Source organism: Ochotona princeps, chromosome 15 (assembly GCF_030435755.1).
Source record: "Ochotona princeps isolate mOchPri1 chromosome 15, mOchPri1.hap1, whole genome shotgun sequence".
In the NCBI taxonomy this organism is placed as follows: domain Eukaryota; kingdom Metazoa; phylum Chordata; class Mammalia; order Lagomorpha; family Ochotonidae; genus Ochotona; species Ochotona princeps.
The window spans coordinates 50,583,273-50,610,435 of NC_080846.1; the positions used below are offsets into that span (position 1 = coordinate 50,583,273).

The 27,163-nt window shown below is 45.3% G+C and overlaps 1 protein-coding gene across 3 annotated transcripts in view; it reads left to right on the plus strand.

The window, feature by feature from the left end:
* The window catches only part of LOC101530922 (cyclic AMP-dependent transcription factor ATF-7), a 97,265-nt gene that overhangs the window by 63,993 nt on the left and 6,109 nt on the right, over window positions 1-27,163 (plus strand). For 2 of the 3 annotated variants that reach the window (XM_058673272.1, XM_058673273.1), the window contains exons 1-7: window positions 4,162-4,258; window positions 15,146-15,283; window positions 19,965-20,122; window positions 21,099-21,198; window positions 21,724-21,837; window positions 22,437-22,589; window positions 25,901-26,098. In XM_058673272.1, coding sequence (XP_058529255.1) covers window positions 15,167-15,283; window positions 19,965-20,122; window positions 21,099-21,198; window positions 21,724-21,837; window positions 22,437-22,589; window positions 25,901-26,098 — 840 coding nt within the window. In that variant the 5' untranslated portion in view covers window positions 4,162-4,258; window positions 15,146-15,166. Of the gene's footprint in view, window positions 1-4,161; window positions 4,259-9,694; window positions 9,739-15,145; window positions 15,284-19,964; window positions 20,123-21,098; window positions 21,199-21,723; window positions 21,838-22,436; window positions 22,590-25,900; window positions 26,099-27,163 lie in introns of those variants that run through there. The other variant, XM_036492307.2, reaches the window with a different exon arrangement.

The following is a 27,163-nucleotide window of genomic DNA, read 5'->3' on the forward strand; positions in this document are numbered from 1 at the left end:
GGGATGTGAATGTCCCAGCCAGCAACGTAAGTGCTGCGTCAAATTCTGGCACCTAGTTTTTATTTATTTATTTGAAAGACAAAGGCAGAGAGAGAGAGAGAGATTGAAAAGCACTTCCATCCAGTGGTTCACTTCCTAAATACCTTCAGTGCTGGAGCTGAGCCAGGTAGAAGCTAGTACTTAGAAGCTCAGTCCTGGCCTATCGTATGGGTGGCAGGGAGCCCCTTACTTGCGCCATCCTTACTCGCTGTCTCACAGAGCACACGTCAGCAGGAGCACGAATGAGAAGTCCAAGCTGTGAACCCAGGCGCTCTGCTACAGGAGGCAGGCATCCCAAGCAGCAACTTAGCCACTGTGCTTAGTGTGCCCACTGAGAGAGAATTCTTGAAGTGTAAACTCTTAAAAAATGGGAGAAAATATAAGGAATGTTCAAAACAATAGCCAGATTGGCATTTACTTTCACAAAAAGTGTCAAATTTTGTTCTCACTTTTCTGCCTTAGAACAGAAGAACAATACTAGAAATAGCAGGAAGAGGGCCTGGTATGATATCCTAGCAGCCAAAGCCCTCCCCTTACATGCACCAGGATCCCATATGGGTGCCATTTTGTATTCCAGCTGCTCCACCTCCCATCCAGCTCCCTGCTTGTGGCCTGAAAAAGAGAAGAGGAGAGCCCAGAGCCTTGGGACTCTGCACCCACTTGGGAGACCCGGAAAAAGGTCCTGGCTCCTGGCTGCTGATCAGTTCAGCCCCAGCCATTGCAGCCACATGGGGAATGAAACAGCAGATGGAAGATCTTTCTATCTCTCCTTTACTCTGTAAATCTGCCTTTCCAATAAAAATAAATAAATCTTTTTTAAAAATAATAAAAGAAGCACCCTAAGACGGACTATGTCAATCAGTGGACTCTGCACCAGCCTCATCATACCTGGACTGTTGCTGATGATATGTTGGAGCTTCTAATTGATCAAGGTGACGCTCTGCTGGCTCTGCCTACAAACCTGAGAGGGCCTCCCTAAGAGGCCGTTGAACTTGAACTGGACAAGTGGGATGCTGGACTCTGTATGGTGTAAACTTTTAATTAGGGAATCTCAACGGAACTTGAGCTGTGGTTATGCATCAAGGTGAAGGAATTCATGATGGGGGAAGGGTTTGGGGTGAAGGGGGGGAATCCCAGTACCTATGAAATTGTGTCATGTAATGCAATGTAATTAATGAATAAATGAATATTAAAGAAAAAAAAAATAAATAATAAAAGAAATAGCAGGGAGATGGGCTGGCCCCTCTTTCCCCTTCTCTTCCACTTCCCCCCATCCTGCCCCCATAATTCTGCCTTTCAAATAAATAAAATACCTTTTTTCCATTTTTTAAATTCTGATTTTCCTTTTTACAATTTTGCAAGTATGAAGTTTCCTCCCTTCCCTGCCCCTCCCTCTCTCTCTCCTGCCCATTGTCCCCTGTGGTCTACAGTAATAGAGTCCTTCAGTTATAGTCTTGACTCCAGCATTCTGCTCTTTATGTGGGGCATGACATTGTTGGTATAAGCAATGATAGAGTCTAGAATATACCTCTTTTTTTGTTTAATAAAAGTGTTATGAAACTCATAACAGTTCAAATTCATTATGAAAACATATAAACCTGTTTATCTACAAGTGTTCATTTGGCCTTCAAGTGGTGTTTTCTCATTAGACACTGAATTCTACTTGGATACCTGTTAATTCCAGACCTTTTGCAATGATTTGTTTAACTTACAAATATACCACTGGTTAACAGACTATTATCTCATCCCTCTTTTACTTCTAGAAATCTATAAGTAAAAGAAAAACTTGATCAACAGTGGAGAAAAGTTCTTGGTGAGCCCAAATACCTCCAATGACTGAGACTAGGCTGGTCAGAGCTGGGAGCTGGAAACCCGGGCAGGGCCTTCCACCTGACGGCAGAGACCCTCTCCATTTATCTCCCAGGCTGGCATGCATCAACAGAAAGCTGGAAAGGGCAGCGGGGGCTGGGACTCAGAGCCAGGCACTCCAATGTGGGATCCAGTCCTAGCCAAATGACCACCCCAGATCTTGATGCTTTTTTTTTTTTAAAGATTTATTTATTTTATTACAAAGTCAAATATACAGAGAGGAGGAGAGACAGAGAGGAAGATCCTCCGTCCGATGATTCACTCCCCAAGTGAGCACAACGGCCGGTGCTGCGCCAATCCGAAGCTGGTAACCAGGAACCTCTTCCGGGTCTCCCAAGTGGGTGCAGGGTCCCAAAGCATTGGGCCATCCTCGACTGCTTTCCCAGGCCACAAGCAGGGAACTGGATGGGAAGTGGAGCTGCCGGGACCAGAACCGGCGCCCATATGGGATCCCGGGGTGTTCAAGGCGAGGACTTTAGCCACTAGGCCACGCCGCTGGGCCCGATCTTGATGCTTTTAATTGAATATTTCCTCAACCCTTCAGTCCTGCAAGTCCTACCTCATAAGCTGGATTTAGGGGCCAACATTGTGGCAAAGTAGGTCAAGGCTTGGCCTGTGATTCTGGCATCCCATTTAAGATCTGGCTGTTCCACTTCCAACCCAGCTCACTACTAATGCACCTGGGAAAAGAGCAGATGATGACCCCAGTTTTTGGGCCTCTATACTTAGGTAGGAGAGCTGGAAGAAGCTCCTGATTCCTAGCTTTAACCAGTCCCAGCCCCCATTTCAGCCTTTTGGGAGTGGTCAGCAGATAAAAGATTCTCTCTCTGTCTCCTCCTCCTCCTCTATCTGTAACACTGCCTTTAAAATAAATTAAAAAATAAATAAATAAAAGCTGGATTGTGAATTTGGGGAGTAGCTACTTTCAGCTAATATCAAGAGGCTGTTCTAGTTCTGTGTTGCTTTCCTGACTCGGGTAGGAGTTAGGCTGTGGCCGACTCTAGTGTATTTGGTGTTCTGTCAAGAAGAGCTACGGAAGGGCTAAAAGTGCACGGTTTGGCAGCAAGTGCACATCCAATGAAGAAAGTAAAAAGAGGAGACTGAGCAGACACTGTTCAGGAGCACAAAGAATGGTATTTCAGAGCCTTCCCAGCAAAGGAGCCATGGCTTAGGCAGCATCTGAGCTATTGCTGTGTTGCAGGCCTGCTTTAATGAAGGAACATGGCCAACAGCCTCAATGGGACTTAGAAGGGAATTATTCTTTTGAATTACTGTAGTTTATCTGGTCCCTTCACCTCCTCTTTAAGGGATGGGAGCATAAGTTATTGTCCAGTAGCTCCATCTGATTTAGTCATAAACTAAGATAAACTGAGCCTCACCTCTTCATTTTCTTTTCACCCAAACCTCTAAACAAATAAAATCATGACACCATCTCCTTTTCTCTTCCCTCATCCTGCCCACAGGCTCCTCCCTACTCTTAAAACATGTTTTTTCTTTTGCTTGCATTTTTATTCTACCATTATACAGCCAGCAGCATTGTACTGGCCCCTTTATGGCTGATGGGGCCCAGGCGGGCTGCCCGATGAGAAGAGACAGCATTTGGCCGATGGGGCTGGTGTGTGCCATTATTGCTGGCCATCGGGCCTCAATCCTCTACAGCTCCGTCCTGGCTCATTAAAACCCGGAGCCAAATAGCCTCGCAGGCGCCTGCTGCAGCTCTGTGGGGGCCAGGAAGTTAAATGGTTCTCCTAATCCTGCATAATTTATCTCCCTGTTAGCCCCTCATAAAATAGTCCAATTCAGCCCCACCATGGAGAGCTTCGTTCTGAATTTCCTATGTTTATGATGACCAATGAGTATCCAGCCTTTCCCTTTCTCTCTATTATTATTATTAAAAATTGTTTTTCCTATGTTCACTGCGAGTTTGATTTTTTTATTATTTTTTTTCATTTGGAGCCTCCTGCCTGGATTCCACTTCACCAGCAATCTGCCCACTCCTCTTGTTTGGACCTGATGTTACAGAGCAGTTGGCACCCTGTCTTCCCCCTCGCCTCTCTTCCCTGCCTTCCAGCACCTTCTTCCCCCATCCTTTTCCCTTTTCTCCAACTTCAATTTTTTTTTTCTCCTTTTCCTTCCATCTCTAGTCCCTCTTGCAAGGAACAACCTCGTTGCAGAATGTTCATGGGACATTTTAAAAGGCCACTGAATCGAGAACTTTTTTTTTTTCACATCTCCATTTCTGTTTTGTTTCAGAGATTTACAAACGAGGACCACCTGGCAGTTCATAAACACAAGCATGAGATGACATTGAAATTTGGCCCAGCCCGAACTGACTCAGTCATCATCGCAGGTACTCGCTGCCCCACAAGCCACGTGCCTTGATCTCACCAGACAGTTAAGATGAATACCAGGGACCAGATGTACTGAGGGCTGTACTCCCCTGCTCTCATTAAGAGCCCTTATGTGATCTGCATTTAATCAAGAAAAAACTCCCAGGCTCTATTGTGCTTTTTTCTGTACAATAACAAGATTGGGTCCTGTGGTTTTTGAGTGTAGGTGTGTTGGAGTTTTGTTGTAGCGTGTTTCAGTCTATTGCCCCTCTGCTTTCTCCTTACCGAGACTTTGAAAGATTTACAGACAAAAGCCGCCTCTGACATTCTTCCCTCCCCGCAGTGAAAGGTGAACAAAAAGCCGACATCTCCGGCTGCCTCTCTGCCACTGGGTGTCAGTTTTCCTCCAGCAGGCCGACTATCAGTTCATAAATTCAACTTCCCTTGTGAACCCAGACACCATTGAAGGTGCATTTCTAAACCTCAAACAAGACATTGAGTCAGCCAGACTTTTCTCAGCCAATTTCGATGGCCTGGCCGCTCTCCACAGTTGTTTCAGGTATAGCCTCACTGGCGTGTGCTGTCCTCCAGGGAGCACTCTCAGTAGCGGCTCTCACTTCATGGAGCAGCTCTGTTGTGTCGTTTCAGCTACACAGACATACAAACCACAGTGGGCCTTTCTGTTTCATGCTCTGACAAGTTCTGATTCAGTCCAAGTTAAGCAACTGTAACTCGGGGATTTACTCAAGAAGTGCTTGGGTGGTGGTTATCACATCAGTTAGAATTCCGGCTAGGGACAATCTCTCTGAGTATATCCTACTAGTCCAAATGCTACCCCAGACATGGAGAAGGAAAGCCAGAACCTTCTCTCCATACTGATACAGGCAGTGAAAAGGACCTGAGTGGACCTTCCAGGTCTATTCCATATTAATTTTGAAAATATTGGTTAAATATCTACTGTGTGAATCAGATGCTTTTGTCTGCTAGGAGCATGTAGATTTATAATCCTGGGGAAATGACGTAAATAAGGGCCATTGTTACCAGCTATCCTTGAAACAGGTGTAAGAGGTCTTGGGGAAGAATGGAAGAGTCTAAGTAAATAATTATGTTAGGGCATGTGTACCTGAAAAAAGGAAAATCATCTGTGTATACAGATGATTACAAGTGCATAGTAAAACAATATGAATCCTGAGAGAATTAGTGTTAAGTAGAATTGATATAAAAAGTTTACAGAAGTACATTTTTTTTTTAAAGATTTATTCATTTTTTTATTACAGCCAGATATACAGAGAGGAAGATCTTCCATCCGATGATTCACTCCCCAAGTGAGCCGCAGCGGGCCGATGCGTGCTGATCCGAAGCCGGGAACCTGGAAACCTCTTCCGGGTCTCCCACGTGGGTGCAGTGTCCCAAAGCATTGGGCTGTCCTCAACTGCTTTCCCAGGCCACAAGCAGGGAGCTGGATGGGAAGTGGAGCTGCTGGGATTAGAACCGGCGCCCATATGGGATCCCGGGGCGTTCAAGGCGAGGACTTTAGCCGCTAGGCCACACCGCCGGGCCCAAGAAGTACATTTTGGACAAGCTTATCAAATTGGAGATGTTATTTCATATGTGCAGGAGGATTGATGCCTAATTTTCCGGGATGGTGAGGGATGTTGCCACAGGACAGTCCCAAGGAAAAAAAATATCCTCATGTTCTACACTCAGGTTTGGAGTGATCATCCTGTTAGCAGATGACTTCAGCTGTCCTCTCTGGGTTGCTAATTCTCCCATCTTCTCCTAGATTGAACACTTTTACTTGACCTTCGCTCTGATCTTCCCTGCCAACAACTGAATTTAACCTCTAACTCCTCTAAACTAGCTCCCTCTCCCTTGCAGTTGCTGATACCAGTATCTTCAAAATCTGGAGTAGTTTTCTTCTTTCTTCAGATTCTCCTTAACTAGTCTTTCATTCTAATCCTTCTTGCATACTGTTAAAAAGTTAGTCTTCCTCGGGCCCGGCGGCGTGGCCTGGAGGCTAAAGTCCTCGCCTCGAACGCCCTGGGATCCCATATGGGCACCGGTTCTGATCCCAGCAGCTCCACTTCCCATCCAGCTCCCTGCTTGTGGCCTGGGAAAGCAGTCGAGGATGGCCCAAAGCTTTGGGACCCTGCACCCACTTGGGAGACCCGGAAGAGGTTCCTGGTTACCAGCTTCGGATTCGCGCAGCACCGGCCGTTGCGGCTCACTTGGGGAGTGAATCATCGGACGGAAGATCTTCCTCTCTGTCTCTCCTCCTCTCTGTATATCTGACTTTGTAATAAAATAAATAAATCTTTAAAAAAAAAAAAAGTTAAGTCTTCCAGGCTGGCTCTGCGGTTGCAGTAAGCCAGGCCTCCACCTGCAATGCCAGAAAGCCATATGAGTGTCATTTCAATCCTGGCTGCCCCACTTCCCTGCTAATGTAGGTGGAAAATCAGCAGAAGATGACCCAAGTCCTTGGGTTCCTGCACACATGTGGGAGGCCCAGAAGCTTCTGGCTTTGGACCTGCCAGAGACCTCTGGCCATAGGGGCCATTTTGGAAGTGAACCAGCAGATGAAAAATCTCTTCTTTCTCTGTGACTTCACTTTTCCAATAAAAAAATATTTTTTAACTAATTGAACTGAATTAGGTTAAATTAAATTAATAGGCAGTAAGGGGAAAAGCTACTATGGATACCAGAATGAACCATGGAAAGTTAAGGAGGGAAAAAGTTAGTCTTCCTTAAATTCATCTCTTCTAATCAAAATCTGTCCTTCCTGTTTTCTCTTACTTTAAGGCTATTTGTACCTGAATTTTCAGGCCCAACTCAGTGCCGGGTGCCCATCCAACTTTATATACACCTTGCAAGTGGAAATGATTCTTTTGCTCTCCACATATATTTCCTCCCTCATCCATACATGATTTCCAATTCCCTGCCTTTCCCTGTATCTTCTACTGTACTACTCTTTTTAGTTTTCATACATTTCTCTCTCTCTCTTGAAGCAGGAGTGGGCATCCCTTTGTTCTGCCAAGGACTTTTTGGATATTTATAGTACCATTCACAGGCCATACAAAATTACCAACTTAAAAATTAGCCTGCCAGGGGCCAGTGCTGTGGTACAATGGGCTAAGCCACCATCTTGTCAGTATCCTACATGCCTACATGGGTTCTGGTTTGAGTCCCATCTGCTCTACTTCTAATCCAGCTCCCTGCTGATATGCTTGGGAAAGCCATGGAAGATGGCCGAAGTGCTTAGTTTACCCATAAGAGATCTGAAAGAAGTTCTTTACTCCTGGCTTCAGCCTGGCCCAGCCCTAGTCATCACAACCATTTGGGAAGTGAACAAGCAAATAGAAGATCTCTCTTTTTTTCCCCTTCCTCCTTTTCTATAATTCTGGCTTTCAAATGAAACAAATAAATCTTTTTTAAAGTTAGCCTGCTGTAGATTTATTGAATTTGAGTCCTGCCTGCAGTTGCCTTGGCAGGGCCAAACTAAATTATTTCATGGGCCTTATATGGCTGTGGCCCAGACATCCCCCACCCATGATCTAAAGCCGTTCTGCAAAGTGTAACTTATGGTTTTACTTCTTCAAGTTTTTCCTAACTATTGTGTCATTCATATGTCTTTATTTAATGTCTACAGCAGGGTTATTCTCTATAATACATGGCACTTATTTTCATATACTATGATACAATTTATGTGTGTTACTTTGGTTTCCTCAACTAGGGAACATTCTCATAAATTTCCAGGGCATGTCTGGTGTTTGGCTAGTACTCCTATCTCTCCCCTAAGTATGCACACATGTGTGCTGCACCATATTCGGTGAACATTTAAGTCATCTCTTACGGAACATCAGAGCAGGCTCAGGATTGAGGCTGTTGGTTCAGAAACCAGAGCCAATTGAAAGTTTGAGGCCACCAGGAAGGTGAGGCGTTCGATTTATTTAATACAGGGAGACATTACAGTATTAGAACCAAAAATGAACATGAACAACATGGTATGAAACAAGTTTTTGTGGGCCTCAAATCAGAAGTCCAAAAGTTCCTCTTTAGCCATGGCCATGCTTTCGGCTGCACCTTCCTGGTATACACTTGAGCTGTGATTTTGTGTGTGCCCTTGCTGAAGTACTCTCTAAGCATACAGGATGATATTACCACTGCTCACTTTATCATTAGCCAACCAAAGCTGCCAGAAAACCTTTTAAAGCTATTTTGGGAGGTAGTGGTAACTTTTCTAAATATCTCAATTCAGAAGAGGTTTTTATTTAAATTAAAAAGAGAGAGAGAGAAAGAGAAATGCTGTTTCCATGGAAAATTCCTACTGAACTATTTCCAATTGTTCATGCTAAAAGGAGAGATTTTCACCCCAGGTTTTACTCCTTAAATGTAACAAGTATAATGTAAATATTATTCTATTTCTGTCATTCAGTTTCATAATGTGGAGTATGAAATGAATCCCTGAAGTGACTAGTATGTCAGAAAAATATTATAACAGGATCAGGGAACAAGATTCAGTTTCATTGGGCTCGGCAGCGTGGCCTAGTGGCTAAGGTCCTCGCCTTGATCCCATATGGCCGCTGGTTCTAATCCCGGCAGCTCCACTTCCTCTCTGTCTCTCCTCCTCTCAGTATATCTGACTTTGTAATAAAAATGGAATAAATCTAAGGTAAAAAAAAAAAAAAGATTCAATTTCAGAAACACAGGATGGGAAGAGAGAAGTTGAGATCTAAAATTTAAGCTGCTTATAAAGTTCTCAGGGATACCAGCGGCCCCCCTCTTCCCAGTGGCAGGGGCTGTGGCCTGGGGAAAGATTTATACAGCCCCTGAGGGGATATGTTGGTTGGCAAATCTAAATCCAAATATCCTGGTTTCCGGAATTTACTCTGGGCACGGGTCTGCACAAACCAAGCTCTATTGTTTGCAGTTTCCTTTCCTAGATGTTGCTATCCTGTTTCCCATCCCTTGGATCTGCCTGGGATGCCTCCAGAAGAGGACAGATCCTTAGCAGGCAAACTCAGCCACCTGATCTTCAGTGCCTTCTCTTTAGCAGGTTCTTAACAGTCTTCTGCCTACGCCTGTTCACTTCAGATGTAACAGGAAATCAACTTGGAAAGAAATGATTGCTTAACTGTATTTGACTTTCGGATCTGGAGGCTTTCCACTTCACTTCCATGGTGAAGGTGAAGCCAGCAGTGAGAGAAAGGTGTTTACATGGACAGTCAAGCAAAACCTTGTCCTGTCTTCCCCCTGCTGGCCATGAGGCCGCACAACACAGACCCCATGTGGTGGCCCAGCACCAGCCTTCACCTGCCAGAGCTTTGTAAAAGCAAATTTGTCGTAACACACAGATTCTCTGTCTCCAAATGGAACAAATAATGCTTTTTCTTTATGCTTGTAAATTTTAATTTCAGATTAAAACTAAAAAACATTTTCTTTTCCTTTCATCTCTACAGATCAAACTCCTACTCCAACTAGATTCCTGAAGAACTGTGAGGAAGTGGGACTCTTCAATGAACTTGCTAGCTCCTTTGAACATGAATTCAAGAAGGCTGCAGATGAGGATGAGAAAAAGGCAAGATACGGGATTTTTGCCACACCATAACCAAAACTAAAAGCAATGGTGTTCAGACGAATACTGTTTTCATTGTACCTTAGTGTAATCTATTGATAAAAGCATGAAATCATGGCCCTTCAGATCTTTACTGGGCCATTCAGAAAATCTATACAAGTCAGTCTTCACCAAAAATTAACCCTTCAATGTTTGTTTTTAATGAGCATTGGTACTGTTTTTTATAAGATTTATTTATTTTTATTGGAAAGGCAAATATACAGAGAGGAAGAGAGACAGAGAGGAAATCTTCCATCCAATGATTCACTTCCTAAGTGGACGCAATGGCTAGAGCTAAGCCGATCCGAAGCCAGGAGCCAAGAGCCTCCTCCAGGTCTCTCACACAGGTGCAGAGTCCCAAGGCTTTGGGCCGTCCTCCACTGCTTTCCCAGGCCACAAGCAGGGAGCTGGTTGGGAAGCAGGACTGCTGGGATTAGGACCAGTGCCCATATGGGATCCTGGCACATTCAAGGTGAGGACCCTAGCCACTAGGCCACCGTGCCGGGCTCCCAACTCCACTTTCGATTCTAGTTTCCTGCTGTTTGACACCCGCAGGAAGTAGCAGATGGTATAAAAAGTACCATCCATGTGGAAGACCCAGGTTCAGCCCAGCCGGGCCCAGTTCCAGCTCTTACAGGCCCTTTCTCACCAGTCGGTGGAAGATCTGTGTCTTAGCCCTTTAAATAAGTAAATATAAAATACTTTAAATTATTTCTGGGGCAGAGATCTTGTCACAGAGAGTTAAGCCACCTCTTGATTTGCCCACAACCCCTGTTGGAGACTAATTTGAGTCCTGCCTACCAGCTTCCTGCTGATGCATCCTGGAGGGCAGAAGTTTATAACTCAAGCACTTGAGTTCCTGCTGTATGTGTGGGAGACCTTGATGTAATTCCAGGCTCCTGGCTTTGGGTTGGGCCAGTCCTGGCAATTGCAGACATTTGGAAAGTAAACCAAAAGGTGGAAAATTTCTGTTTTGTTTGTTTTCTCTCTCTCCCTCTGCTTCTGTTTCTGTGCCTTGCAAGTAAGATTTAAATATATATAATTTTAACATATATATTAAAATGATTTTTGTTATGAATACGTTGGTGTTAAATATTATACATTGCTCAGATTTTATTACATTAGTGTATTTCTACAAAATTCCCAGAGTTTTGTCTTTCTCAGTCCCCAGTCAACAAATATTTGTTAAGTTTCTGCTGTTTCAGTATACATGGTTCTTGCCATTACATAGCTTGTAAGTTCTGTGTGAGGCATTAAAGTCAAAGGAGGATATTCCTAATGCCTTTCCTAGGAGATCAGCCAGGATCCTGAAGGAGCTAGGAATCTTGTCACATCAGGAATGTGTAAGAAAATTCAGACAATTTTTCTTGGAAGAGAGATTTATGTCAACAAATCTGCATTCTTCAAATATTTGAGGGGCTTTCACATAAAGGAGGGACCAGACTTACCCTGTGTGGTTCAAAGGTAGAAGAAGTAAGACCGCTGGGTGGAAGCTATTACAGTGTGTGCCGTTATATGTAGGCCACTTAGTGGAGGAACGCTGTGGAGAAAAAGAAAATGTTGGAATTCCTTATATCCTGAAGTGCTGTGGTTTTTAGTTTTAGCATTTTTTATATTCCAGTTCCCTAGAGAATCCATTAGTTTTAAAACCAGAGGAAATAGCTGAAAAAAGCAGAGTTGGAATGTGGTCATTCCATTGACTAAGAGATTGAGGGTGAGGGGTGAGAATCAAAGTTTACTTTAGAATTAGAATTATATATTATTAGTCACTGCTTAAGATCAAACCTGTGTTTTATAGTAATTAACAAAAAATCTAGTGTCTTTATCCAAAGCATATATTTTTTTTTCAATATTTATTATTTTTATTGGAGAGGCAGATTTACAGAGAGAAGGAGAGGAAAAATCTGTGTGCTGGTTTACTCCCGAAATCACAGCATCGGCTGGAGCTGAGCCATTCGGAAGCCAGGAGCCTCCTGTGGGTCTCCCATGCGGGTTCTGGGTCTAAAGGCTTTGGGTCATCCTCCGCTGCTTTCCAGGCCATAAGCAGGAAGCTGGATGGGAAGTGGTGCATCCAGGACATGAACTGGTGCCCATATAGGCATCACACTGGCCCCTCAAAACATATACATATAGGGGCCCAGTGAGGTGGCCCAGCAGCTAAAGTCCTCGCCTTGAACGTGCCAGGATCCCAGATGGGTGCTGGTTCTAATCCCGACAGCCCCACTTCCCATCTAGTTCCCTGCTTGTGGCCTGAGAAGGCAGTGGAGGATGGCCCAAAGTCTTGGGACCCTGCACCCGCTTGGGAGACCTGGAGGAAGATCCTGGCTCCTAGCTTCATATCTGCATAGCACCAGCCATTGTACTCAGTTGGGGAGTGAATCATTGGAGGGAAGATCTTCCTCTCTGTCTCTCTTCCTCTCTGTATATCTGACTTTACAATCAAAATAAATAGATCTTTAAAAATATATAACATATATAAACATGTATATCCCACAGTTACATGATATAATGAGGTATGGAGTCATCAAAATATAGAAAATCCTGGACTTAAGATAAGTATTCATAAGAGTGTTTTTCTTCTAAGTGGAAGGTATCTGATAAATCAGGAGAGTAAAGCATGATTTTAAATCCAGATTTAATTGTAAGATGGTGAAATATAAAATAATTGTATCAGTCAAGTTCTTTCCAACTTCCTTAACTTTCTGTGCGCTTGGCTTTTATTGTTGTATTACTTTGTTTTAAACAATTATTTATTTATTTGAAAGTCAGAATTATAGAGTGAAAGGAACACACAGAGAGAGCCTTCATCCACTGGTTCACTCACAGGATGACTGTAATGCTCAGAGTTGAGCCAAGTGGAGGCCAGCAGCCAGGGATTCTTCCAGGTCTCCCACGTGGGAGGCAGAGGCCCAAAAATCTTGACCATCTTCCACTGCTTTTCCCAAGAGCATCAGCAAGGAGCTGTAGGGGAAGTTGAGCACCCAGGACTCAAACTGGCACCCATGTGGGCAACCTGCTGTTCCCCACACTGGCCCCAGATCTACTTTCAAATGGTAGAACAAGGCAATCGTGGTATAACGACAGTCTTATTCCGTTAATGGCCCAGTTCTCTTATCTTTTAGTTGCTTCAACTTACACAGTTTTTTTTTAAAGATATATTTATTTTATTACAGCCAGATATACACAGAGGAGGAGAGACAGAGAGGAAGATCTTCCGTCCGATGATTTACTCCCCAAGTGAGCACAATGGCCCACAGGTGCTGTGCCAATCCGAAGCCGGGAACCAGGAACCTCTTCCAGGTCTCCCACGAGGGTGCAGTGTCCCAAAGCATTGGGCAGTCCTCAACTGCTTTCCCAGGCCACAAGCAGGGAGCTGGATGGGAAGTGGAGCTGCCGAGATTAGAACCGGCACCCATATGGGATTCCGGGGTGTTCAAGGTGAGGACTTTAGCCACTAGGCCACACTGCCAGGCCCTACACAGTTTTGTTTTACAGCTCCCCTGCCTCACTTCCCCTGCCATCTTCAGTCCACCAGAATGTGAGAACTTTGATACAAACTTATTTGCAAATTCAAGAAAAGTAGCCTGCATTCAACAGCTCTAAGTCTTTGCCTTTGCCATTTTGGCTCAGTTGACACTGCTGGGGGCAAGCCCTAGCTGGTCAGGCCTTCTCTTGTCCAGCATGCAGTGGTGTTTCTTCATTGCGTTCACAGGGGCGGTGTTTCCCCTCTCCTCTTGGTAAGAAGCCCAGACTCCAGGAGAATTTAACAAGCCAGGAACTCTCCTGAACCACAGCTTTCCTAGTAGATGCTCCCAGAGGACTTTAAACCCCTGGCTGTGTTTTGTTAGAAGTCCCTTCTTCCCACTGGTCTCTGGACTTGAGAGATTCCAGAATTAGCCAGATATGGCCAAAACTGTCAGCCCTGCAGGGGGGAAAAATGTGCCTGGGCCCAGTGTGGTAGCCTAGTGGCTAATGTCCTCATCTTGCATGCGCCGGGATCCTGCATAGGTGCCAGGTCAAGTCCTGGCAGCCCCACTTTCCTTCCAGCTCCCTGCTTGTGGTCTGGGAAAGCAGTCAAGGACGGCCCAAAGCCTTGGGACTCTGCACCCACGTGGTAAAGCTGGAAGAGGCTCTGGGCTCCTGGCTTCAGATCAGCTCAGCTCCAGCCATTACAGCCACTTGGGAGGTGAATCAGTGGGCAGAAGATCTTCTTCTCTGTTTCTCCTACTCTATGTATATCTGTCTTTCCAATACAAATAGATAAATCTTTTTTTTTTCAATGTAGCCAAAATGAGATTGCTGTTGTGCAATCTCACTGAACTGGAGAGAAGGCACAGGACTGCTCTTCTTTCACGTAGGGACAAATGTCAGAGTATCTACAGTTTACTCAGCTACCAGGAAGATTTCTTGGGATTAAGGTAGCAAGGAAAGAGTTAGAAATAAGATCCTCTTTCCCCCAGGAGCCCAAGATATAGGAAGAATAGAACAAAGGCTCCATTTTGTCATGATGCTGGGCTGCCAGGCCATCTCTCCTTTCCTGGGATACCTGTGACTTAGGATGCTGTATTGTTCCTTTGCGAAGCCATGTCCGGCCCCATAGAGCTGCGAGGAGGTTGCACCACTGCCAGAAAAGTGCTCTCCTTATCTTCTGCCTTTCTCCAGTCCTCCTAAGACCAACTTCTCACTTCTGCCACTGGTTTGTTGATCAGCTTTTCCTTTCTCTGTTATCCCAAAAACCCCACCCGCCTGAAACTTCTGAAGCCTTCAACCTCAGATTTTGGGGTGAGATTACCTTCAAGTATGGCAAATTGCCCAGAAAAGACCTTGCTTATCTTGTTTGCAGTACTGTAGTAGCCAATTTGTCTGTTTGCTTCTGATAGTTGAGTAATCCAGTCCTTCTGTTTGGCCAGCACTTTCTAGGGGCCAACAGAGCCGGTTGAAAAGAGGCAGGCACTCGATTCAGGAATCATTATACTTTCTTGAAATAATTTTAATCATAACATTTGCATGGATAAAAGGGATCCCTTCCCTCCACCCATGCTCCAGGTCTCTATGAGTATCTACTTACCAGTGGTGAAGTAGTTCTTACTTCGTTCTATAGTTAAGGAAACAGAAGCCCTGAGAAGGTAACGTGGTTTGAGCTTGAGCCCCACAGTGCTTTGTTTTGCAGTTCAGTGCTGTGACCAGCAACTGAACTTCTTAGAAGCATATGCACGTATCTGGTGACTAGAAAGCAATTAATTCAACCCACAGGAAATCAAGCACCTGAACTCTGTTCATTTCTGTTTTGCAACAGGCTGCTGCTGGACCCCTTGACATGTCTCTGCCTTCCACGCCAGACGTGAAAATCAAAGAGGAGGAGCCAGTGGAGGTGGACTCATCCCCACCTGACAGCCCTGCTTCCAGCCCCTGTTCCCCACCACAAAAGGAGAAGGTAAAATTCTCTACCAGGAGTCACCCCAAATGTTACTAGGTCAGGTTTTGATTCACTGGTTACATAAATGGTGTGTGATATAGGAGGATTGATTATATTTAGAGGAAGGTTACTGATTACATTTATATAAGTTACACCTATTCTCTCATTCAAAAATTCCACCTCTCAGCTACCAGCTTTATGGAGGAAAAATTAGTTGCACAAATCTATCCAAAAGAAGTATTAAAGGGATGGGGCCCCGTGCGGTAGCCTAACGGCCAAAATCCTCACCTTGCATGCACTGGGATCCCATGAGTACCTGTTCTAATCCCATCAGCCCCACTTCCCATCCAGCTCTCTGCCTGTGGCCTGGGAAATTTGTGGAGGACAGCCCAAAACCTTGGGACCCTGCACCCGCATGAAAGACCTGAAGGAAGCTCTGGGCTCCTGACTTCAGGCTGACTCAGTTCCCGCTGTTACAGCCACTTGGAGTGTGAATCAATGGACAGAAGATCTTCCTCTCTGTATCTCTGACTTTGTAATAAAAATAAATAAATCTTTAAAAAAAAAAAGAGAGAGAGAGAGGGAGAGATCGACATTGTGGGTGCTACAAGTTAAGCCACTGCTTGGAAAGCCCACATGTCCTATCCAAATGCGGGTTCAAGTCCCAGCTCCTCTGCTTCTGATAAGCCTTCCTGTAAAGTACCTAGGAAGGCAGCAGATAATGGCCCAAGCACTTGAACCCCTGCCACTCACACGGGAGACCCAACTCCTAGCTTCAGCCTGTCATGGCCATTTGGAGAGTGAACCAGCAAATGGAGATCTCTCTCTCTCTTTCTCACTCTGCCTGGAGTTATTCCAAATGTTCATCAGTTAAAGGATGAGTAAATAAATTGTGCTATATTTCTAAAATGAAGTACTATGTGATATTAGGGTGAACTGCGATTATTCAGAAATGTGGACGATCTCATTAGCCTTATATGAAACAACAAAAGCCAGATGTGAGCAGGCATTTGATGCAGCAGTTCAGTTGCCACTTGGAATACCCACATGTCTTATTGCAGGCCCTGATTTCCATTTCTGGTACTGTTTCCAGTCCAGCCTCCTGCTTGTCCACACCCTGGGAAACAGCAGGTCCCTGGTACTGGGGTGCCTACCAGCCTCGTGGCAGACCTATAATGAGTTGCACACTCCTAGCTTTGACCTGGCCCAGACCTGGATTTCACAGTCTTTCGGGAAAGTAGATCAGTGGATGGAGGATATGTCTTGTTCTGCCTTTCAAAACCAAAGCATAGCATAAAAGTGTATGCTACATGATTCCACTTATCTGAGGTTCAAAAAGAGGCAGAACTATCTGATGATAAAACTCAGAACATGACTGAATTTGAAATGTAATACAGCAGCAAGGTGGAGGAATGCACCATGGAGGGAAGGGTGCGGGGAGGGGTTGGGGGAATCCCAGAACCTGTGAAACTGTGTCACATAATGCAATGTAATTAATAATTAACAAATAAATAAATAATAAAACACATGGTTTTAAAAAAAACTCAGGACAGTGCTTGCCTCTTGTGAGGCAAAGATATGCATTAGACAAGATACGGAAGAACCTTCTGGTGTGCTGAATTGGCCCAAATCTTTTTTTTTTTTTTTTTTTTTTTTTAGGATCTATTCTTTTTTTATTGGAAAGTCAGACATACAGAGATAAGGAGAGACAGAGAGGAAAATCTTCTGTCTACTGATTCATTCCCCAAGTGGCCACAATGGCCAGAGCTGAGCCAATCCAACGCCAGGAGCCAGGAGCTTTTTCCGAGTCTCCCACATGGGTGCAGGGTCCCAAGGCATTGGGCTGTCCTCAACTGCTTTCCCAGACCGCAAGCAGGGAGCTAGATGGGAAGTGGGGCCACCAGGACACACACTGGCACCCACATGGGAACCTGACAAATGCAAGGCTAGGACTTTAGCCACTAGGCTACCACACTGGGCCCTCTAAATCCTAATTGTCCTAAAACATTTATTCATTTTACTTGAAAGAGTTAGAACAAAGAGAGGGAGAGACAGAGAGAGATCTTCTATCCAATGATTCACTCCCCAAATCACAGCAACATCCAGTGCTGAGCTATCTGAAGCCAGGAACCAGGAGCTTCTTCCTAGTTTCCCACATGGATGAAGAGTCCAGGCACTTGGGCTATCCTCTGCTGCTTTCCCAGCCGTTTGCAGGGAACTGGATCAAGAGTGGAACAGCCAGGTCTAGAACCAGTGCCCACAAGGGATACCAATGCCTCAGGCAGAGGATTTGCTTGCTATGCCACCATGCCAGCCCCTGAACCCTAATTTTACATGTATAAATACTCATTTTGTGATAATGGCTTTTGATTAATACATTTTTATGCTTTGATGAGGTGAAAAAAAATACACAATTCAGAAATTTGACAATAAATAGTTTAGGAAAAAAAAATCTTCCGTAAGGGAAACATCTCAAAGGGAATATTTACTAAGAGCCTGGTCTTTATTTGTTTGTTTTTTAATATTTAAGATGTATTGTATTTAAGATGTATTTTGGTCCCGGCGTGGTGGCCTAGTGGCCAGAGTCCTCGCCTTGCATGCACCAGGATCCCACGTGGGCGCCGGTTCTAATCCCAGCAGTCTTGTTTCCCATTCAGCTCCCTGCTTGGGGCTTGGGAAAGCAGTAGAGGACGACCCAAAGCCTTGGGACCCTGCACCCACGTGGGAGACCTGGAGAAAATTTCTGGCTCCTGGCTTCAGACTGGCAAAGCTCTGGCTATTGTGTCCACTTGGGGAGTGAATCATTGGATGGAAGATCTTCCCCTCTCTGTTTCTCCTCCTCTCTGTATATCTGACTTTCCAATAAATTTTTTCAAAAAAAAAAAAAAGATGTATTTGAAAGGTAGTGTGGCAGAGAGAGAGAGAGAGACTGATCTTCCATCTACCATTGCATTTGTCAGATAACCAGAACTGGGTCAGGCTGAAGTCAGGAGCCAGAAACTTCATCCAGAATAGTATGCTGGCATTGGAAGTGACAGCTTAACCTACTGTGCAGCAACACCAGCCCCCATCTGTTTTTTGTTTTTAATGTTCATTTTACTTATTTGAAAGACAAAGTTGAGTTGCAGAAAGGGAGAACCAGAGGCAGAAAAGAAAGATCTTCCATCTACTGTTTCACTCCTCAAATGGCTGCAACAGTTAGGGATGGGCCAAGCTGAAGTCTGGAACCAGTAGGTTCTTCTAGGACTCCTCAGTGGGTGTAGGGGTCCAAGCACTTGGGACATCCTCTGTTGCTTTCCCAAGTGCATTAACAGGGAACTGTATAGAATAACAGATGACACCCATATGGGATGCTGGCACTGCAGGCAGTGGCTTTACTGTGGCACAGTGCTGACCACCAGGAGATACAGCATCTGTACCTCATCTCTCTTCCAGTTTGACTTTGGCTTCACATAATTACCTTCTCAATAAACATTACAAGCATCCCACCCATCCCCTTTTCATCCACGAACAAACCTAAATGCTGTAGATGTTTTCTAAAGATTTATTAATTTTTTTTTGGAATTTTTTTTTATTCATTAATCACATTGTATTATGTGACACAGTTTCATAGGTACTGGGATTCTCCCCACCCCTCAAGATTTATTAATTTTTATTGGAAAGACAGATTTACAGAGAGGAGAGACAGAAAGATCTTCCACACACTGGCTCACTCCCCAAGTGGCACAACAGCTGGAGCAGAGCCAATCCAAAGCCAGGAGCCAGGAGCTTCTTCTGGGTCTCCCACGTGGGTGCAGGGTCCCAAGGTTTTGGGCCATCCTCAGTTGCTTTCCCAGGCCACAAGCAGGTAGCTGGATGAGAAATAGAACAACCAGGATTCAAACTGGTGCTCATATGGGATCCCAGCACATGCAAGGCGAGCACTTTAGTCACTAGGCTACCTTGCCAGCCCAAGACTGTAGCTGCTTTCAGAGCTGCTTCTGGCCATTGCTGGACTAAGAGCCTAACAGTTTAGTAGTGAGAATCACTCTCTTTTATTACAATATGATCATTGTCCAAGTTCCTATAACCCTTTTCTTATTACTTCTAGTTAATTTTTTAACCTTTTTTTTTTTAGATTTGAGTAAGGTGAACAAACCTCACATAATTCACAGACACAGATCTCACTCCCCCTCCTCTCCCTCCAGTCCTTTCCTCTAAATTTCAGATTGACCTACCCTCAGCCCAGAGCATAGTCATAAGCTTCACCTTCCACCAGAATCAACAGGCAGAAAAGCCACCGGCCCCTTGGCCCCTTTGTAGGAGAGACTGAGTTGCCTCATCACCAGCCTCCCTCCCTACCTTTTCCCACTGTAAGTCAGAGCACACCCAGCCATCGAGCTTGCAATGAAAGTATCTAGAGTCTAAATTTTTTTTCCTTAATAATCCCTGAATTGATGTAGTTTTACACTGCCTCTCCAGAGATTTCAAAACTGTCATCCCACTTATATAGTGAGTCACCTGAAGTGGAGATGGCTAAGAGTTGTTAACTCAGTGGGTGGAGGATGTGTAGGTCTCTGGTCATGACAGAATTGGGGCATAATGTGTGGAAATGGCTGTGGTGCTCTTTCCATAAATTCATACTCAATTTCCTCAGCCTTGTGTTTTCCTGTGAGCAGCCCTTACAGCATTGTGTGATTGCTTGGTCTCTTCTTCTCAGGAGGTTGCTCCCAAACCTGTGGTGATCTCTACCCCCACACCCACCATCGTACGTCCTGGCTCCCTGCCTCTCCATCTGGGCTATGATCCACTTCATCCAACCCTCCCCTCCCCAACCTCTGTCATCACTCAGGCTCCACCATCCAACAGGCAAATGGGGTAAGTAAAGAGATGAGGGGAGCCTGAATCTTTGCACTTTGTTAAAGTGTTCGCTAAAATAGGAGCTGTTTGTGACTTCCCAAGGGCAACAAGTCCCTGAGTCTGTCTCTCAAAGGCAAGTTGTCCTCCAGGAACAGAATCTCTTTGACTTTTCTAAGTACATAAGCAAAGAGTGGCTGGAGGGTAATCCTTCCTTAATTTGGGGAGTTAATACTTCTTCAATCTAAGGAAAATCCTTAAGGCTCTAGGAATTTCCTCATAATGGTAGCAGTCACACAGAGAAAAAAGATTTCATTTGTGACCTTGCTCTGTTAGTTTATTGGGCACCACCACATGAGGGCTTTCTTTGAATCTAATGTGCCTGTTAGGCCATCAGGGTTCTTGATCTTTGCTGCCTCTGAGTTCATTTGTTTGTCTCCAGTCCTGGGCTGACCCAGGCAGATTTCCTAATGGGATGACTTAAAATGTTCTTCCCTGTTACCTAAGGGTTAAGAAATTATCGTAAGGATTTGGCTTCTTAGAGGTTATTGACCCATGCACCTGCTAGGAAAAAAGAAAAGGAACTGCTTGGGGGCAGGGTAGAGCGAACCATGGAAGGTAACAGAGGAGAATTTGGCCAGCGTATGTCATAATTCAGCTTACAGAATGACAACTTTGGCTCAACGGAGCTTCTACATGGCAGTTACAGGGATGCTTGTTGAGTTGTTCTAAATCATTAGTAATCAGGATTTGATTCTACCATCTGAGTTTGCTTCGTTTGCAAGCTATACAGATTTTGCCATTTCTCTCTCCATCTGCAAGGTAAATGAAGTTCCATTCTCTGCTTTTCCCATATTCAAGAGGGTGTCAAGCTTTTACAGTGCTGCCTTGTACTTTCCCTAACTAGACAAAACTGAGAAATCTGCAGTAATTACAGGAGCAACAACTATCGGCTAAAGGTCGGTCCAGTGAACATTTCGCTTGATGTGTTCTCTAGGTCTCCCACTGGTTCCCTCCCTCTCGTCATGCATCTTGCTAATGGACAGACCATGCCTGTGCTGCCAGGGCCTCCGGTACAGATGCCTTCTGTTATATCGGTGAGCTGTGTAGTTGGAGCAGCCAACCCTACCAGCATGCTGATCCCTCCCTTCCACCTGAACAGTCATAAACACGCATGAGCCCCAGGGAAATGCAGGCCCTGGTCTGTAGTATTGAGCATGGCAGCCTGCCCAAGCTCTTCACTAACCTCCGCCAGACCAGCACTATGGAACACTAGACAAAGGCTCATCTGGACATTTGGCTCCTGTCTAGGACCTGATTCTACCAGCCCACTGATTGGTTCATTGCACTTGGCTTTATAGGGTACCTCCCAAATTGCCCACCACTCTCCTCAAGGTATAGCCCCAGCCCTTCTCATCCCAGCACTGAAGAATCAGGTTCCCTGCCCTGTCGTACTCCATGGGGGAAGGTATTTCCCAAGCTGTCCCTGCATGCCCTACAGGCGGGTTGCACAAAACAGGCCCTGACATGCCAAGTTCAAAAGCACTTCATTTTAGGAAAACTGTTGCCTCACCAATAGTATTATGTCTCCTCCTGGGTTTTCCAACCTTCTGTTGATCCAGCTGGCAAGACCTGTGTCCATGGTGCCCAACATTCCTGGTATCCCTGGCCCACCAGTTAACAGCAGTGGTTCCATTTCTCCTTCTGGCCACCCTATGCCATCAGAAGCAAAGATGGTAAGTATCTCCCAGCCCAGGGTAACGTTGGGCTTTCTGAGAGAGGTGGTATCAGCCCAGTTGTTTTGAGTGAGCTGAGCAAAAGAACCTCTGAGGGCCCAAGGTCTAGAAAAGAAAAGGCCCCGATTCACAACTCCCATCTCTCTCCACCTTTCCATCCTGGCACGTAGACCGTGGCAGTGAAAAGAGGCAGCACAGATTGTTTGGAATGGAACACTTACAGTTTTTGTTCCAGGCTGACAGATGGAGGGTGGGTGAGTGGGCAGGGGAGCTGGCCAAGAGGTGAAGAGCTGCGTAACCATCTCTGGCCCCAGGCCAGGAGAGAGCTATCAGCCAGGCGCCATAGCTTCAGCGGCCCCCACCCCGCCACTGGGCCCAGGACAGCAGCCAGGGAGCAGAGTCGACTTTTTAGGGATCCAGGTGCTTGTTTCTTTCTCTCCCCCACTCCCCCGTGCTCTGACATTTTCTTTTAATCCTTCTATTAAGGGAAAATTGGGATGGAAATTTACCTACCTGTAAGGTCAATAGTAAAGTCTGAGCCCACCCTCCCCCTCAATAGAACCTCACCCTTTATTTTTCTTTCTTATCCTTTCCCGCAGAGACTGAAAGCCACCCTGACTCACCAAGTCTCCTCCATCAATGGTGGCTGTGGCATGGTGGTGAATACCGCCAGCACCATGGTGACAGCCCGTCCAGAGCAGAGCCAGATCCTCATGCAGCATCCTGATGCCCCATCCCCTGCCCAACCACAGGTCAGTAGGGGCTTTGGATAGCTGGCCCAGCTGCGTCACCAGCCTGTGTTACTCTTTATGTCATATCTGTGTTTCATAGGGCAGAAAATCCGAGAATGAATTTGAGCTTCCCAGGCACTTCCTGCTCCTTTGGCTGTTGTTGACAGCTTGGCGACAGCAAAACACACATTCTTCATCTACCCTTGTGTCAGACTTACATGCAAACAGACTGAATAATGTAGAACCCTGGCGGGGGGGGGAGGAGAAGGATCCATTTTGGTTTTTTTCCATATGTGAATGATGGTTTAATATCTCTGCAGAATCCTCTAGAATGTGACAGAACTTTGCTTCAGGCCACATTGTGCTTTCAAAAAAGGAGGCTCCCTCGGTCTCTTTCCTGCCTATTAAATCTTACCCAAAAAAAACCTTACCTGATTAGACTTAAAACAAAAACCAGATAATAACTCTTTATTAACACAATGAAATATTATAGGATTAAGATGACTTCATTTAAAAAAAATTTTTTTAAAAACAGGACCAGCATTGTGGTATAGCAGGTAAAGCTACTGACAGCATTGGCCAGCATCCCAAGTGGATGTCAGTCCATGCCCCGGCTACTCCACTTGAGATTCAGCTCTCTGCTGATGGCCTGGGAAACGCAGCAGAAAATGGCCCAAGTGCTTGAATCCCTGCACCTATATAGGAATCCCGGGTGAAGGTCCTGGCTTCATCCCAGCCCGGGGTATGGCTTCCAGCTCCCCGAGAGGAAACAGCAAGCGGAATGTCTCTCCCTTTCTCCATAACTAACTTTCAAATAAGTAAATAAATCATTAAAAACAAAGCAACACATCTTCTCATTGCCAATTCAATACCTTTATATCACAGAGAAATTAGAAGTCTTTGAAAGCCAGAGGGATCCCTTTTAGTTGTCCAATTCTGTTCTCAAGAAGCTCTCAGTTTTAATAAGATTTTTTTGGAAATAGAATAGTCCTTAGTCTTCATATTGTCTGCCCTGGACAGGTGACAGTGGCCTGAGATTGGTTTCTGGAGTTGCCTCCTTTGCCCAGCCTCTCTTTTCCGCATGCCACCACCTGCTTCATCAGTTAGCTCCACATGTCCAAACATTTCATGGCCATATGCTACCTTAAAGCTTGGCCAACAACACAAGCTTTCATTTGGGGTTTCTTGTTGGAAACTCAACCTACTCATTGTCTTGTAACCCGCTCCAAAGCCAGTCCCGGCACTGGAAAAGCCCCCGCCCACCACCCAAGCTGAGTTGCTTTCCCTTTTGGGGGAAAAGTATGTGGCTTCTTCTTTAGCAACCACTCATTCCTTGCTTTCTCAGCCTTTCATGTATTTTTTTTTTTTACCGTCTTTCTCTGCATAACTGCCTATGAGAGACAGGAACCTAACCTTTCCTTTCTTTCATCTTCCTTCTCAAGCATTAGTGTTTACAAAAGAAGACAAAGAGATCGTTGAAAATCTCAAGAGAGGGATTATTGTCAATTTCTTGAAGAAAGTGTGTTCCCTTAGTAGTGAAAAGCAGTGATCCACAGCCACTTGTTCATTCAACAGAGTTTGTGGTTCCCTCTCTTATTTATTTTTTTTTCTTTCAGGAGAGAAGATATAATAAAATCATTCTTTATTGTCTATATTAATGGAGGATATAATTCCATAGGGCCTGGAGTAGAGTATAATATTCTTTTTTTTTTTAATAAACTCATGTTTATTTTCATGAAACTGATGTGAGCTGTCATTTGGGAGACACTAACATAGATCTTCCCTAATAGATACAAATCCAGAAAAGCATTTACTTTTGGCTTCGTTTTACATCATATGGTTTCTTTTTTGCAGACGGTTGACCTTCCTTTCCTGCATTGTGTTTCATTTTGGCTGCTCCTGTAAAATTGGTCTGCCTTTGCTGAGTGGGTACCAGCTGACAGAAGGGAAAGATGATCCGGAAGTGCATTAGGAACAGGGGACTGCAGCCTAAAGGTTAAACATGAAGGACAGTCCTCCATCACCAATCTGATTCACTTTTTTTTTTTAAATCTTTTTAGAAACAAGCAAGAGATATTGAGGATAACTGATAACTGGTTATAAATTTTAAAAAGTATGCTAGTCCATATCTCCCTGCAGTAGCCCGTGTTTCCCTGGTAGTGAAATAAATGCAAGGCAGATTAACAGAAAGAAGGATTGACAGAAAGATCTTCCACCTGCTGCTTCATTCCCCAAATGGCTAGAGTGGTCAGAGCAGAGCCATTCTGAAACCAGGAGCTTCTAACAGATCAGCCACACAGGGGCAAGGGTCCAGGAACTTGAGCCATCCTCCACTGCCTTCTCAGGCTATAAGCAAGGAGCTGGATGGAAAGTGGAGCAACCAGGACATGAACCAGAACCCATATGGGATGCCAACGGCACAGGCATCCTGTTGTTAAGAAACAGAAAGTAGACCCAGCGTGGTAGCCTAGTGGCTAAAGTCCTCGTCTTGTACACACCTGGATCCCATATGGGCATTGGTTTGTCTCCCGGCTGCTCCACTACAGATCCAGCTCCCTGCCTGTGGCCTGGGAAAACAGTCAAGGACGGCCCACAGCCGTGAACCCTGCACCCATGTGGGAGACCCATAAGAAGCTCCTGGCTTCAGATCAGTTCCACTATTGGCCATGAGCTACTTGGGGAGTGAACCAGCAGATGGAAGATATTTCTGTATCTCCTTCCCTCTGTGTATGTGCCTTTCCAATAAAAACAAGTCTGTCTTGAAAAAAACAGAAAGCAATCCTAGAGGTTTTTTTATGACATTTATTTTTACTTGAAAGAAAGTTATAGTAAAATGAGGGGAGATAGGGAGGGAAGGGTCTTGTATCATCAGCTTCTTCCCTCCCCGAATGACCACAGTGGCCAAAGCTAGGCCAGTTGCAAAAGCCAGGAGCCTAGAACCACCTCCAGGTCTCTCAAAAGGGTGCAGGGGCCCAAAGAGTTGGGCCGTCTTCTGCAGCTTTCCCAGGTATGTTAGCAGGAAGCTGGATTGGAAGTGGAACAGCCAGGACTCAAACTGGCATCCATATAAGATGCCGGCACCACAGGTGGAGGGTCAAACCAATTCATTTTGTCTGTCCCAGAATGGAACTGTGGTTTGCCTAAGTATGGGACTGGAAAGACCCAGGGAAACAGGGCAGCAGGAGGAACGGCTTCCAAGGAGAAGCCCAAGGACACGGTGAAAGGCCAGCTGGCACATCCCTGTCCCAGATGCTACTTGGTCACCTGGTGCCAGGCTTGATTTGGAAATGATTCATGTTCCCATCAAGTAACTCCTCTTTTCTGGGCTTCAGGTCTCACCAGCCCAGCCCACTCCTAGTACCGGAGGCCGAAGGCGGCGCACAGTGGATGAAGACCCGGATGAGCGGCGACAGCGCTTTTTGGAACGCAACCGGGCTGCTGCATCCCGCTGCCGCCAAAAGCGGAAGCTGTGGGTGTCATCCCTAGAAAAGAAGGCAGAGGAGCTGACTTCTCAGAACATTCAGCTGAGTGTGAGTGGGTCCTGGATGGTGATTGGGATTGCTGAGTCTGGAAAGAAGGAAAAAGTTGGACCAGTGCATCCAAAGGAAGATAATAACTGAGTTAGTGGAACACACAGGGGTTAAGCCACGGACAGTCTAGAAAGAATCTGAACTCTTGGAATTGAAATCAATTCCCTGGGGATTGTGAGGATGCCCTGTACCCTCAAATTTGCTACAAGAATGAGTCATCCGGGCCCAGCGGCATGGCCTGGTGGCTAAAGTCCTCTCCTTGAATGCCCCGGGATCCCATATGGGCACCAGTTCTAATCCCGGCAGCTCCACTTCCCATCCAGCTGACTTCTTGTGGCCTAGGAAAGCAGTCGAGGACGGCCCAAAGCTTTGAGACCCTGCACCTGCGTGGGAAACCCTGAAGAGGTTCCAGGTTCCCGGCTTCGGATCGGTGCAGCACCGGCCATTGTGGTCACTTGGGGAGTGAATCATCTGATGGAAGATCTTCCTCTCTGTCTGTATATCTGACTCTGCATTAAAAAAAGAAAAGAATGAGTCATCTGTGGGTGACTTAGTACCCCAGGGTGCTCTTAAATCATCATTGGGGTCAGTGGTCATGGACACTCAAAGAAAGTGTGTGACCTCAGATAATGCAACTTAATGAAAGAAAGAAAAAAAGTTATCATGAGCACAAGTAGAACATTGTCTTTTTAAATATTTATTTATTTTTATTGGAAAGTCAGATGTACAGAGAGGAGGAGAGACAGAGAGGAAGATCTTCCGTAGGATGATTCATTCCCCAGGAGCCAAGAGCTTCTTCCAGGTCTCCCACCTGGGTGCAAGGTCCCAAGGCTTTGGGTCATCCTCCACTGCTTTCCCAGGCCACAAGCAGGGAGCTGGATGGGAAGTGGAGCAGCTGGGATACAAACCAGCGCTCATATGGGAAACTGGTACATGCAGGGGGAGAATTTTAGCCACTAGGCTACTGCACCAGGCCCAGCATCTCTTTTTAAGATTTATTTATTTAAAAGGGAGAGTTATAGAGAGAGGCAAGCACGAACACACACAAAACACACAGAGCAAGAG